Source organism: Muntiacus reevesi, chromosome 4 (assembly GCF_963930625.1).
Source record: "Muntiacus reevesi chromosome 4, mMunRee1.1, whole genome shotgun sequence".
NCBI lineage: Eukaryota > Metazoa > Chordata > Mammalia > Artiodactyla > Cervidae > Muntiacus > Muntiacus reevesi.
The window spans coordinates 162581210-162596513 of NC_089252.1; the positions used below are offsets into that span (position 1 = coordinate 162581210).

At 42.2% G+C, this 15304-nt stretch overlaps 1 protein-coding gene and 1 long non-coding RNA gene across 4 annotated transcripts in view; one reads left to right on the forward strand and one right to left on the reverse strand.

Annotated features, from left to right (window-relative positions):
• HMGA2 (high mobility group AT-hook 2) overlaps window positions 1-5555 on the reverse strand; it is a 140692-nt gene extending 135137 nt beyond the window's left edge. Inside the window, exons 1-2 of the mRNA XM_065934697.1 lie at window positions 5427-5555; window positions 2742-2828 (exon numbers count right to left, since the gene is read on the reverse strand). Of these exons, the coding sequence (XP_065790769.1) occupies window positions 2742-2828; window positions 5427-5537 (198 nt within the window). The 5' untranslated portion in view covers window positions 5538-5555. The remainder of the gene's footprint in view (window positions 1-2741; window positions 2829-5426) is intronic.
• Window positions 1-15304, forward strand: part of LOC136167244 (uncharacterized) — a 303769-nt gene that overhangs the window by 56381 nt on the left and 232084 nt on the right. For 2 of the 3 annotated variants that reach the window (XR_010663073.1, XR_010663072.1), the window contains exon 1: window positions 2836-3989. The exons of the other annotated variant lie outside the window; for it this stretch is intronic. This is a non-coding gene — a long non-coding RNA (uncharacterized lncRNA). Of the gene's footprint in view, window positions 1-2835; window positions 3990-15304 lie in introns of those variants that run through there. 3 annotated transcript variants of the gene reach the window in all.

The window sequence follows — 15304 nt, forward strand, 5'->3', positions numbered from 1 at the left end:
TTGTTTTTTGTATTACACAAATCAATTTTATATTGAATATGGCCCGAAATTAAAGTGATAGCTAATTGAGTAGTCCTCCACTTGGTCTTGCAACTTTCCGCATGCATTGTCAAGTTTCACATTGCTAATTTTCCAACAAGCAGTTTTGTTTTCAAATGCCCCAAGGCCAGTTACTGAGTCCAAACACAAACTTTGTAAGTAAAGAAATTTCGAGCAGCAAGAAAATTTAAACATACAGCATCATCAGGATCCCAGGGTACACTGCATCTTCTCTAATTTTAGAGCTCTGTTCTCTTATATACTTACCAGTTTTTGTTATATATTTTCCATTATGATGAGCCTTGGTTTGCAGGAGAATTCCCAATTTATTAATCACAGAAGACTTCTCATCCCTACCCTGGTCAGTCTAGCAGAATGTTTATCTTACATGATATGAACAATGTAACTTTAAAAAAAAAAAATTGCTTTTCAAAGTCCTAACAAAAATACGTTTTGTTAGAATACAATATATGTTTGACAAAAAATATGTTTGATAATCATGTTTATATAAGGTAAAAGCAAACTCAATAAATACTGATCTGAAACTGAAAATACCTTAAGTTTACTCATGCCATGAATAATTCATCAATGTCATTCATTATTTTGTGAAGTATTATCTTTTCCAAATGAAGCGTAATTTATAAAACTGAAGAACTATAACAGTCATGTTCTGAGCGAAAATATTTATTCAGTTTTATTAGAAAAGGAACTTTTATAACAGAAGTGTGTGAAATAATTTTGTCTGGAAGAATGAAAGATTTCAGAAAAAACTTTCCTTGGGAAAAAGAAAGTCTACTTCTGGTTTGGAAGTTGTAATGTTATATGCATACATATGAAGAATTATCAGAAAGATGAGTAGCCTAAGGGTCATTTATAAACACCTATCACCAAAGTAACTAAAAATAAGTTATACCTTACTTGGGAAGAGACCAACTTTCTGTTTTTTTGCTTTAGGTGGTAAATTAGGCACAAGTCTCAGTTTTCCTTTTGTCAATATAAGATTTTGTTAGTCAGTGGCAAACTTTTCAAAATGAAGAAAAGTGATAGAAGCATATCTTTACTCATTCAGAAAATGTAATACAGTAAAATCTGAGAGATAATTTTCCCTTTTTTGTATTAAATTTTAAATTATTTATTTATGATGAGATTTACAGATTTTTTTCCTGGCAAATGTTATAATGATGCATTTTTCAGGGCAATTACATCATAGTTTAAATGTCTGTCAGCTAGCTACCAAGATATTCCTTTGCCATTCCCTTAGAGTCAAATTAAGATAAAGTTAACTTCTGTAACAACAACAAAAAAACTTCTTTGGTAAATTAGCCCTTTTTATTTAATTTAATAAAGCAGGTAAAAAAAAAAAAGTATTCATGTTAGTAATACCAGATTACATATTGTCACTTTTAAATGACAAGATAATTTAGAACTACTTCAAAGTGTATTGATTAAATATGATTAAATCTTCACTCTGAGAAGCAATTATATATAAGTATATTAGAAATCTGCTCTTTCAACTCTGTTCAAGACTTAAAACAGACAGGAACTCACAGTTGCTCCCTAAATAACTTTATATGTATCCTTGGTTGCTATGGTAGTTTACAACACTGAAAACTATCAAATATAATATGGTTAGTGCTCACAGTCATAGAGAAAACCACACAAAACATTAATTTCCCAAAGATGAACATATAGTTGTTAACAAATAATGTACATGGTAGACTCAAATCTACTGTAAAGACACATCAAAATTGACTTCTGAATTTTGAACCTTTGTTTTTAATGAGTATACAAACCTACAAATAAAATACAAAACTGTTTTTCTGATTTATTTGTAAAGCTTAAAAATTTATGATTTTTGTCTTCACCTTCCCTTCCCTGTGTATGCACTGATCCTGAGATATTTCTTCTTTGCGAGTTCAAATACCACCAAACATGAAGTTTTTAAACTGCAATTTAAAATTTATAAAGAAAAACACTGGAAGTTACACTTGGTTGGGTTCTATTCTGCCCCAAAATGTACCATAAATGAGTCAAACATTTGTTTTAAAAATTTCTCATTGTCCTATTCGGAACATTTCTGTATCACCTGAGATGGAAAGGCTTTTGAGAGACGATGATATATTATATTGCAGGTTGATGGCAAACAAGCAAAATACTTTATCAGCACATTTAAAGCTGTAAAATTCATGAATTTCCCCCCCAGAATCCTATAATTGAATTTACTTCTAATTATCATCTATTTGGCAAAGTCCTTAACTTTAAGAGTGGGATTTGGTTTTCCAGTAATCATGTAAATAAGCACAAAGTAAATTAATCTTTATTATTTTTTAAGGAAATTGCAAAAACTTCACCGCCAAACAAAATCTATACTTTTTTTTTTTTTTAACTATTTCACAACTGGTGCAAATCTTTTTTTTTTTGTGTGCAAAATCTTATTTGTTTGTTCTCCACTCCCCTACCTCCCCCTCCCATCTCCGTTTTAAGTTTCTTATTATTTGGTGATTGTTTAAAAACAACCCCAAGCAGCTTCATGAACTTTTTATGCTAAGTATATGCTTGGAAATCTCACCAATAGTAAATGTAGGAAATAAGTCTTGGGTTACCCACTTGAGAGAAATCCTTAGGTGTGGATCCAGAATGGGAAAATTACAGGGAGGTTCCTGTGGGCGTTGAGAAAGTTGGGAGGACTTAAGAAATCTCACCTTTTGAGCTGCTTTGGAGGGACTCTTGTTTTTGCTGCCTTTGGGTCTTCCCCTTGGTCTCTTAGGAGAGGGCTCACCGGTTGGCTCCTAGTTTCGAGGGAAAAAAAAAATGTTTTTGTGGCAAGAATGTCTGAAAGAAATTGACCCTGACTCTACAGATATATTTTCTGCCTGTGCTGCTCAACAGAACTGTTGGAACACATTCAGTTCAAGCAAAATGGATGATGCTGGTACAGAGTTTACAGAAAGGGGGAAATAACTATACTTTTAATCCAGGGATTAAAAGAGGAAATTCTATCTTGCATATGAAAACTCAATTCTATTTCAACCAGAGAAAGGTAACAAAGACTGACAAGGTTGCATGTTCCAGAAAGTTATACATCCTTAAAGTGCAAAATATTCAAGGCTGTGTATTTGGCGGCTCAGAGAAATAATAAGCATTTTACACAAATACTACTCCTCCACTGTACTACCATTTTAAACAACAGAAATATGAAGCTAACATCATAAATATTTCAACAATCTCCCATATTGAAAAGGTGGCTTTTGATCATTCTGTATATATGCATTGTAAGTCAATTATGACTCAATCAACACATTGAGTGAAATACTGGAGCAATTATCCAACTTCTTCAACTTAAAATAACTCCATTCCTCCTAAAATTTCCAAATAATTAGGGTAACTCCGTTGTGGAAGGCTTTGCTAGAATTATCTAGATAATTGCTTCAATTCTACACTTCCCTTTGGAGATGCAGGCATGGTCTCCAGTCTACATTTAAATACCTTTTGATAAAAATGAGCATTTTTTTCAAAAATTTCTTTTGGGAAAACCCTTATGGGGGTGGACCGAAGGAAACGAAAAGGGGTGGGGGGGTGGTAGTGAGGAGGAATGCAAGTGTCTGGGAAGGAGAAATTGAAACTATCAATAGGTTTAGCAAAACTTTAAATGGCTTCTATGCCAAGTTGTAAATACTCAAGTGGTTAAGAGAATGCGATGATTAATATTCCAGATCCTAAATATTTATCCAGTGAATCATCAATTTACATTTCATTCAGATTCGGTGATTAAATGAGACTAATTAGCTTAAAATGCATTAAAGTCTTCAATGAAAATTCGCATCCTATTTAGACAATCTGGGAAAGGTTTCCTGCAAGCTTCTGTGGGACCACTAGCGCCAGTGGGCACATCCGGAGAAACATCGGAGACACATTTTTCTTTCTTTGTGAACTCTGCCTTAAACTCAAAGGTAAAACCTTCAATCACCTCCAGACCCCGCTGCAATTTTACTTGGATTATTTTTCGGAGGTGGGGGGCAATTAGAGTTCGAGAAAGCTGGGTGGCGGGTGGGAAACAAGGGCGGGGGGAAGGGCAGTGACTTCCTGGGAGGTGTAAAATAGGATCCTAACGCGGTGTAAAGTGTCGCTCGGGCAGAGCGGGAAAACTCTGGGGCCTCTAGATTGGCTTGTTTCCTTTGATGATTTCAAAAAGGTACAACAGCTTTTCTAAAACGCACTGGCAAGCAAACATTGTTCGGTTTCCCCACCTTGCTCTAGGTAGCGTTGGGACTCTAGGATTATTTTCTACCCGGCCTGCTTGCCCTGAAAGAAGCGCTTTAAAGCTAAAGAACGTAGAAGTAGTTTTAAAGCCCGCGGAAGCGGAGTTTAAATGTTCTCCATAGACGAGTCCCGCTCGAGCCCTACCCGCGAAAGCTTGGAAATTGCCGCGAACAAAACCCCTCCGCCCTGGGCGCTGCGCGCAACTCTGCAAGCGCCGGCTGCACGCTTAATTGGTTGCATCCGCAGACAAAACCCTCCACTCGGCGGGGTCCCGGGCGCCCCTCGATCGTCCCCTCCCAGCCCCCAGCCACTAGCTCTGCAGGGGTACATTTAATGTCTGCAGCGCTGAGGCGCGGGATCCGGAGGCAAAAGGGGGACTGGGCGCCTGGCGAGGAAGTGACCCTGGCTACCGTGCACCCTCTTGGACACTACTTTCCACTGCGCCCTTAGCCAAACAGTTAATCCTGTCCCGCGGGGACGCAGGATCTCCTGCAGCCCGTTTCCTGGGACACCTCAGCAGCGGCGGCCGCAGATCGGACGCCGCGCCGCATTTAAAGAGCCCGACCAGAACCGGGCGGGCCCACGAGTTCTTTGTCGGGAGGGCGCGAGTCTCAGGCCACCGAGAACTTGGCGAGGGCGCCAAGGGGGCGGCTGCGGCGCGCCGGTTCCCGGCCGGCGAGCAGTCTGGGTTGGCGGGAGAAAGAGCCTCCGGCCCCCAAGACTTCAGCCCCTCCAGCCCTGACCCGCCAGAGGACCCCTGTCTCCCGGGCCACTGTAAAGCGACCAGGAAAGTGCTTGGCGAGTCCCGGTTTGTCGGACCCGGCCGTTTCCCGTCACCAGGCGACAACGCGCCACTCGGGCCCGGCACAATAGCGAAAGTCCGAGGACGCTTCGCCCGACCCCACCTCCCGCCCGCAACCCGGCCGCCCGCCGCGGCTCCCACCTCCCGGCCCGGAGGGGAGCGGGGCTCAGCCGCGCACTCGCGCCGCGGCCGCCGCAGCCCGCCCCCGCGGCGGCGTGCGGCGGCCGCGGCGCCCGGACTCCCGCGCTAGGGTGGCCGCGCGTCGCGGGGCCCGCGCGGAGGTAGCGGAGGTGGGCTGCTGCCCGCACCCCGCCCGCGTACTGACTTGCTGCTGCTTCCTGGGTCGGCCGCGTCCTCTCTTCTGAGGCGCCGGGGCGGCAGGTTGTCCCTGGGCTGAAGTGGACGGCTGCCCGGCGCCTTCACCGCGTGCGCTCATCCTGCCTCCCGCCGCCGCTACCGCTGCCGCCGCCGCTCCTACCGCCGCTGCAGCCGCTTCGCCTCTGCCGCCCCGAATCAGCCCGGCACCTTTCGGGAGATGGCGAGGTAGGGCTGGAGAGTGAGGCGGGGTGGGCGAGAGCTGGCGTGCGGCGAGGGTTGCTGCTGCTTAGGCTGCCGCCGCTGCCACCATCAACACCGGACGTCCAGCGGCTGCCAAAAAGAGAGAAGAGGGGAGGAGGAGGAGGAGGGAAGGAGGCGCTGCTGGTGGCGGCGGCAGCGGTGGGTGGGTGCCGGAGGTGGAGGTGGCGGCGGAGGTGGAGGTAGCGAGAGGAGGAGGAAAGCGAAGGAGAAGGAAAAGAGGAGTTGAAGTCGGGAGGCTCCCCTCTCCGTTTGGGATCAGAAGTTGCGGTCACCGGGAGCACTTCGGAAGCGGCTTGGAAAGGGAAGAGACTTGGAGTGAATTGTGTCCCTTGAAATGTTAGGCGGGGAAAGAATTCCTCCTCCTCTTCCCCCCCGCTCCGCGCTCGCAGAGCAAGAAAGAGAAAGAGAGAGAAAACAAATAGCGCCTTGGGCAGTCGGAGAGCGAAGGGAGGATGGGGCGATTCTGCGGGGACCCGGTCGGGCACGGGGCGCAGGCAGGGCGCGGAGCGGTGGGTGGCACCGTTCCTTCTCGGGTGGCGGGAGCGGGCGGCAGCGGCACCGGAGAGTCGGAGGGGGACGGGCTGATTGCTCCTGAGTCCTGCACCAAGCGCGCGCTGCCCAGCCTGGAAGTTTTCTGAGTTTCTACCCCAGGATTCGAGCGGGTTGAGTGTGTGTGTGCTTGGGGAGGGGGCGGCGAGATGGGGGGAGTGCCCACCTCTAACCGTGGGCGGATGAAGGGGAGGGGGCTGCGCTGGAGGAAAAGTATGAGGAGGAGGGAGGCCAGGCAGACCGCCGAGCCAAGGCGCCTGGCCGCGGGCCAGAGGCAGTGTTCGAAATACAACTGCCTCCGCGGCGGCGGCGCCCGGGTGCCACCCGGAGCCCCGCTCACGTGCTCCCGCCTCACGGCGGGGTTAAAGGGACAGGCCGGGAATCCCGGGCCGGCTCGCCGCGGGCCTAGCCCCGCCCGCCGCCCGAGGTCGTTCCTGGGCGGCTGTCCTAGAAAGGCGCGGGAATGTGGCTGCCCCGGAGCCGCGTTTAGGGGCTTGGCCTTTACCTGCACCTCCACGATGCGGAGCCAGCACTCGGCAGGAAGCGTCTGGCTGCACGCGCGCAGAGTTCTGGTTTCCTGGGAGTGGGGATCAAACGAAGGGGAGTAGGAACAGGCCCCCGCAGCCCTGCTCTGCGTCGGAATGCCCTCCTCGCAGATTGCACGACCCATCGAGAACGCGCGCGCGCGTACACACACACAGACTTGCTCGCAGATCCACACACGTGCACTTAGATACACGTGCACACTCCCACAGACACATGCAGGCATAAATACATGTAAACAAACGCGCGCGCACTTATATGCACACATGCACGCAGAAACACATGCACTTTCGCACACATGCACGCTTGCAAACAATGTGCATATAGGCACATTAGCGCACCAGCCTCCACTGAGCGTTTTTCTCCGGGAAGGGCTAAAGGCGAGCGAAACCTCCCTTCGACTGGCTCTATGCATCCGGCTTCCAGCGCTCTCAGGGTAGAGGAGCTGCCTAACGAGGGGACCTCATGCTTCTTAACTCCACAATTGCGCCAACTGTCCAACTCTCCCTTCAGTTTACCTCGATTTAACCTTCTCCCTAGGAACTCCCTTTCTGCCAAGTCCTAATTTTATAGCCTGGGCTGTTTCTGAGTTATGTGAACACCATAATGACCCCAGTCCGTTTTGAAAAAGGTGGAGTACATTTAAAAATGTACCTCTTTTCATCCTTGAATAACAAAAAACTCTGAAAAAATTAGGTTCAGATTTTCACACATCACACCCAAAATTATTTTGGGCCAATTCCAAAATAAAAACTTTTACTCGAGGAAGATTTTTTTTCTTTCCCCAAAATACAGACCACCGTGGAATTAAAAAACGCCTACTTTACAGCCCTAAGTAGGGAGTTAGGTACCGCCAGGTTCCTCTGTGCCTGCGGAGGGGGCGCGTGTAAATGTCTGCTTCTGGCGCGGCGGCGCTGATTGGTCCGCGTTGCCATTTTAAATCCATTTCCAGCTGCCTTTTGCAGAGCTGGGACACTTAGCTGCATATTGAGTGCCCTGCAGAAACCCAGGGTTTCTCCTGAGTCTGGGAACGCTTAACTGTGATGGGGAAGGAGAGCCCGCATCCCTCCGGATGGAGCCCGGCAGCTGACTGGGGAGGGAGGGGTCTAACAGGAACCTAAGAGTTTCTGCCAGGGCTTGGCTGAAAGATGGTATCTTCATCAAAGAGATTGAAACTTCACGTCCTAGCGATTGCAGTGACATTTCCTAACTGCCAAGTTTGCACGTATTTTAAAGTGATCACATTCACACAGTGGTGTGCAGTTTACGTACACATACAAAATGGGCTTCTGGGGTTTTTTTGCTTGGACTAGAGATAAAATCCTGAGGATGAATGTAGGAGAAATCACCGAAGATTTCAGCCAGCCAGTTATAAAGTTGGGTACATCATATCCTTGTATTTAAAAAAAAAAAAAAAAGCAGGCAAGGAAGGGATTCCAGAATTTTATTTTTGCATTAATCCTTGACTCTAAGAACAACACTGAAAAAAAAAAATGGAGGTGAGAACCACTTATTTATGGACCATTGTCACTTTGCTATCAGACTGTTTGACCCGTTTTGAATTTATAATCAGAAGGATAGGAAACAAATATTGCGTGTAGCAGTTTTATATATTTTCATTCCTCGAAGCTATACCTTTTTTCCAGTTTCTATATGTTTTCTGTCCTCATTTCTCAACTGAGAGGATATTAGGATAAATCTGAGATTTTAGGATAAAATCTCTGAGGGTTCTTCCAACTCTAGTAGACTTTTTAAATGCATCATATCTTTCTCTCTAATTGTGTCTTGTCTGTAAATTGGAAGTAAATTTCATGGGGAGAGGTAGTGTTTCTAACACCTGTTTTTCACACAACTTGTATATAGGTAGTATTTAGTTCATAGTAGACTTTTGTTCATAATAGACATACTCATTTACTATTTTACAAATGTACCACAGGATGAGAAAAGCATTACATATATTAAAATATCTTCAAAATTATTCAGAATAATCAAAATTATTCTGATTAAAAGAAAATGCTTCTGTGATGAAGGTATTGAAGTTCTCACATTGTACTTTATCAAATAGTTATCCTTTAACATATTCATAAGTTAAAGAACGATTAAAGGATTTTCTCAGATTATAACTGATTGAATTAATCCTGTATGTATTTTATACATAGTTAACCAGAGATTTATTAAAACAAGATACTTTGGAAGTATATCTATATAGGGTCATAGAAAAAAATTGTAATTAATATTTATTGAATATGATGTATAGCATATATTCATACACATGCATACATGTATATATATGTATGTATATGTTCATATATATATATACATATGTTCAGTATATAGAAGATCAGTATAGCACAGGGCAAACACATATTTCTGAAAAAGACTTCCAGTGTTTTAACATGAACTTATTTGCACTACTCAAACTCACAGTTTTAGTGACCGTGCCTTTTAAAAGATTTTAAAAGATGTTTAGTATTTAATGAAATGTAAGAATGGTAATCTCTAAGAGTTTTCCTACAGTATCACCAAGAAAGAATATACACTACGAAGTTGGCATTTTGATGGGGGTGAGTGAGGTGGTGGTTTGGATAGGCTTTCAAGTCCTGTAGACAGAGGATCACCAAACAAAATTAATTTGTTCCCTCGTTCACTTAACGAATATATGTTGAATTGGTTTGGCAGTAACCTCACCTCCTATTCTCTCAGGACCCAGGGATGTAATTCATTCAGAACTGGGGAGACGCTTTGAAAACAGCTAGGTGCTCATTTAAAATCTATTTACCTGCTGGTAAGTGTCTCATTTACTCTCATAAATACTTATTCTCTTCTGTCCAATGCATAGGTCCTTCAACAAACATTTATTGAATACCTAAAAGTGTGAGGATTCTCAGAGCATTCTTTTTGTCAAAAGTCATAGAAGTGGAACAGAGGTGGCATAGTTTCATTTCCACAACTCATCTGTTAACATAGCGTCAGCCCCAGTCTTGGTCTTGGTATACTATCTAGCAGCTCTTAAATCAGATACAGGAATGGTTACCACCCTGGGGTGGGCTTTCCCAGTGGCTCAGCCATAAAGAATCTGTCTGCAATGCTGGGGGTGCAGGAGATACAGTTTCAATCCCTGGGTCGGGAAAACCCACCAGAGGAGGAAATGGCAACCCATTCCAGGATTCTTGTTGGGAAGATCACATGGATAGAGGAGCCTGGTGGGTTACAGTCCATAGGGTCGCAAAGAGTTGGCCCCTGGTATATGTGCTGTGTATAGTTGATGTATAATTTGATGGCTTTTACTCCCAAGATTAGATTTTGTTAGATGGTAGAGTTGACAAGTGGGAATTTGCCGTGTGATGCGGGGAGTTCAAACCTGGTGTTCAGTGACAGCGTAGATAGAAGGGTGGGATATGGTGAAAGATGGGATGGAGGTCAAAGAGGGAGAGGATATATGTATTCCTATGGCTGATTCATGTTGATAGATGACAGCAACTGACAATATTGTAAAGCAATTGTCCTGCAATTTAAAAAAAAAGATGAATTATCCTAATGAGCATGACCTTATCGTATGTGTACTTTTAAACCAGAGCATGTTCTCTAGGTAATTTTAGGAAAGGAAGTTAGAGATTTAGAGCTCAAGAATGATTTGACTGTCCACTACCTGTCCAGATACGGACAGGACACATCCCAAGGCAAGCAGGGGACATCTAAGGTCTGAAGACAGCCTCAAGCTAACAGCCAGCTAAGAAACGGGGACCTCCTTTGTAAAACCACTAGGAGCTGAATTCTGTGAGCAAGAATGAGCTTGGACGTGAATCTTCTCCAGAGCCTTCAGTGAAAACTCAGGGGTCGCTTTGATTCCATCCTTGTGATACCCATCCCCCAGCAGATAACCCAACTCTACCTGCTTTCTGACCTACAAAACTATGAGCTAATAAGTGGGTATCTTAATGATCTGTAAAGTCATCAAGTTCGTGGTGAATTATTGTGCAGCAACAGAAAACCCATATAGGAGGGATCAGGTCGGGTAAACTTCCCTTTCCTTCCTCCATCCCATGGATTGCTTCAGAAAACACACAATTACTCATACAGTTGTCTGGAGACCACAACCCCAGTAGTTGCGCCACAACTACAAAGCCACCCAACCAACTTCTGTAGTCTTTGGGCTTGTAGTGAAGCAATGGGCTAGCATGGAATCGCATGATCTGTGCTATTTTCCATCCTTTCTTCTTGCCCTCTCTCCGCCTCCCCTGCCCCCACCTCAGTCTCAGTACCTTGGAATTCCTGAAGCCACCATACTGGTGAGACTTGGGGAGAGGTCATACATTCATATAATTCCCAATCCCCTCAAGCCCGGGCCCTAAACCTCCCCAAACTAAGGAGAGCAGATCAGAGAAGAGAGACCCCTGCTGAGAGCTGCCCCAGATGCACTTTTATGAGTAAAAGAAAAATGTTTTTATTCTTCAGCCACTAAATTTTGAGGTGGTTGGTTACATAACCATAGAAAGTAATCCATCATATTTTCCTCTAAAGCTGATTTTTTAAATTAACCAATTAACAAGCTCAAATGAATGATTTTCTTAGCTAGAAGTCACTCTTTAGTCGGGAATCACTCTAAACCCTCCCCTTCCCACATCAAGTGATCACCAAGTCTGTTCAGTTCTACCTTCCATTTTGAAAGTCCTTTCTCTACAATGCTTCTAGAAGAATTTGTTCCTTTTTTGGATCAGTTATATTTATTACACTAGAAAATGCATTGTAGAAAATGCCTGTGACAGAAAAGCAAAGAAAAAAATTTACCAATTGTCCCATCGCTCACAGATAATCCTGTAATGTTTGAAGCCTTCTAGACCTTAAATGAACTTACCATAGGTTCATGCTGCACATTCTGTTTCATAACCTATTTTTATGTAAATAATACATCATGAATATTTTTTTCATGTCAATAGGATGTCTCACATGGTCTTGTAGAACAACAGTATATATACTATAGTATACCATGGAAATACAGTGGAATTAGAACACTTGGAATTAAGTGAGCGTTTGATAAAAAATTTTTATGACATCATGTGAAAAGATGGAGAAATGTGGCTTGGATGTTGTGCATTTTTTTGTGCTGACATCAGCTTCAAAGGTGGTCTCTTCTATGAGCATTCTGGCATAATACACACATTTTCAGATGTTAAAGGTAGAAGGAATAGTTAATCCTGTTAATGCCCAAATTAAGATCGAAAAACAATGCAACAAGCCATACATTGATTTAAGACAATGAATATGAAGTATTCATATGGGGGAATTAATTTCAAAATGAGGAAAAGATCAACCATACCTGTATAGAGTAGAAACAGTGATTTAAAGTACACTTCCTTGGATTATGTATTAAACTAAGAAAGAGATTTTGCTGGTTTCCCACCTAACATTCATTCTGCCCTTCTAATTTGTAAAAGAACACCAACAGTGTTGAATATGGCAATATGCCCAACCATGAAACTACATTTCCCAAGCTCCCTTCTAGATTGAGGCGCTCAATCAACTATAGGCAGAAATCTTTGGAAATGCTTCTGGGAAAGCTCTTTAAAGGGGACTGACTCAAATGAGAAGTTTCTCCATTTGGATGTCCCCTTGTTCCAACTTCGTTTATTGAAAATGACTGTCTTTGACCATTGTACTTGTTTTTTTTAATTGAAATATATTTGATGTACAATGTTATATTAGTTTCAGGTATTCTGCACAATAATTTGACACTTGCATACATTATGAAATGATCACTAATAATTTTAGTAACCATCTGTCCCCACACAAAGTTACTATAGTATTACTGACCATATTCCTTATGCCACATGTTACATCCCCATGGTGCTTTTTTTTTTTATAAGTGAGGGTTTGTACTTCTTAATCCTCTTCAGCAATTTTGTATCCTCCACCTCCTGTCTTCTGGCAACCACCTGTTTGTTCTCTTTGTCTATAAATCTGTTTTTTGTTTTTTTCTTTTTTGGATCCATAGTATTTTCTTTGCTCTTCTGTCAAAGATCAGTCGACTGTATTTGTGTGGATCTATTTCTGTGCTCTCTGGTTCCATTGATCTATTTGTCTGTTCTTTTGTGAATCCCACACTGTCTTGATTACTGTAACTTCATAGTGTATCTTGAAGTGGAATAGCATGAGCACTCTTTGACTCCTTCGTCAATACTAAGCTGGCTCCGCTACATCCTTTCACTGTCCATATAAACTTCAGAATCAACTTGTTGAAATCCACAAAATAACTTGCTGAGATTTTGATAGGGATTGTGTTGAATCCATAGATCAAGTTAAAAACCTAACATCTTGACTGTATTGAATCTTCCTATTCATGAACATGGAATGTTTCATTTATTTAGTTCTTTCATATCTTTTGTAAGAGTTTTGTAACTTTTTTCATGTAGATCTTATACATATCTTGTTAGATTTATACAAAAATATTTCATTTTGCGGGAGGCTTGCTAATATAAATGGTAAAATAGCTTTCATTTCAAATTTTACTTGTTCACTGCTGGTGTGTAAGAAAAAGATTGACTTTTGTATAACAACCTTGTTTCTACCACCTTGCTATAGTCACTTACTAGTTCCTGGAATTTTTTTTGTTGATTGTTTTGGATTTTCTTTATAATCACATCATCTGTGGAAAAAAACGTTTTTATTTTCTTTCCTAATCTGTATGCTTTTAATTTATTTTTTATTGTTGTTTTATTGCTTTAGCAATCCATCAACTACATTTTAGGTTTTCTTACCCCAATACTAGTTCTCCAGAAGTTTCTGCTCTGGGAAGTTATTATTTTCTATATTCACCCATCTCTCCAATTTTTGAGGTGGTGATTTGCCATGTGATCTTATGCATCTAAGAAGAATTTTTCTCTTTAATTTGGTCAGCTTTTTACTGGTTAGAATGGAGTAGTAACTTATAAGCTCCTTACATACCAGATCAGAAATTGATAATTCCTAAAACTTGCTTTTAAATACTCAGAATAGAGAAAGTAATAATATCACTATGTTTTGCCCTTGTCAGTATACATCAGGAAAATTGTATTTAGTTCTAGGCCTTGTGTTTTAAGCGAGATTTTGACAAATAACTTGTGACCCTAGTTGGTTTTCCAAATAAGTCATACAAAGACCATTTGAAGGAAATGAGGTTTTTAACCTAAAGAAAGACTTCTGGCAATATGATCACCATCATAAAGTACTGTCATTTTGAGGAAGTAACTTTAGATATATTCCTTACTGCTTCAAGCAGAAGAAAGATGGGTCATCAGATTTCAGCCAAATACAGAACTTTCTAAACTTAAGAGTTGCTTGAAAACACATTGTATAATCTTATTGCATAGTCAGTGAATTTCCAGATATGGAGATATTTAGGCAAGAGTCTTAGCAACTAAGCAGAGACATGTAAGGGTGTCTGGAGTAGGAGGTGAGATTAGAGAAATTGTTTTCACGCCTTCTGAAGATCAGAACCCTTCTTCAAGAGAAAGCCTACTGAGGGTTTTTCAGTATATCCCTATTCCTGGCAAGACTGGATAGCACTCCCCAGGACACAGCTTTAAAATACTGGCTTAGAGGATAACTGTCACTTCTCTTCCAACTCATAATGTTAAAAAACCTGTTACAGATGACTATTTGCCCATGCAGGGTTTGTGTCTTTGATACCCAAGAAAGAGTATTGGGAGAAAACAAGACTTACCATCAGAAAACTTTTAAATAAAAACGAAGTCCCCTATTATGTATGTATCGGAGATGAATTGCATATTTTCATATGCATTTATTATAGATGTATATCATCCTGGATGAATTTGCATATTTTAAATGTAACAACTATGTTATCACCAAAGGGAAGTTTTAGTCTATGCCATCACCTTCATAAATTTTTATAAAGTGTACCGTTATAATAAATTAGTAACTGATGTCTGTTCTAATAGTAATCAGTAGTAATAAATGGTAACAAAAATGAGTGACGGAACACCCATTTGGCACCAAGCTTTGCTTCAGGTGTTTGGAGAGGGAGGTAGAGTTCAAGGAGGAATATTAAGGAGAGAGAGAAAAACAAAAACAAATCAGACGTAGGTGTACATTCAGACTGCAAAGAATTTACAAACTGGCCAGAGTTATATGTGCGTAAGTCACTATAATTTAAAGCAGAGAAAAGATAATAACTCTCAAGCATGTGCTGAGTGAGTTGCAGGGAAGAAGAGATTTCCATGGTGTGGGGATTAAGGGAGGCTACTAGAAGCACTGTTGTTTGAGGGGGCCTGGAAGGACAGCTAGACCCAGAAGTGGGAGGAGAGGAATTTCAAGCAAAGGGAAGATTACGAGAAATGTAACTGAAATGCAGACCTGAAGCATGTATACCAGGAGAGGTTTTACTGCGTTCGTCAGGGACCAGCTGGAAACAATTCATTGCAGATGGTTTTTTTTGAAGACACTGGGCTGCGGGGGCCACATGTAGAGACTGGGCAGAGTTATAGAAGCAAACAAGGCATATTGAGGCCTCCAGACACCAGCAGTGTTCGGGAGCCA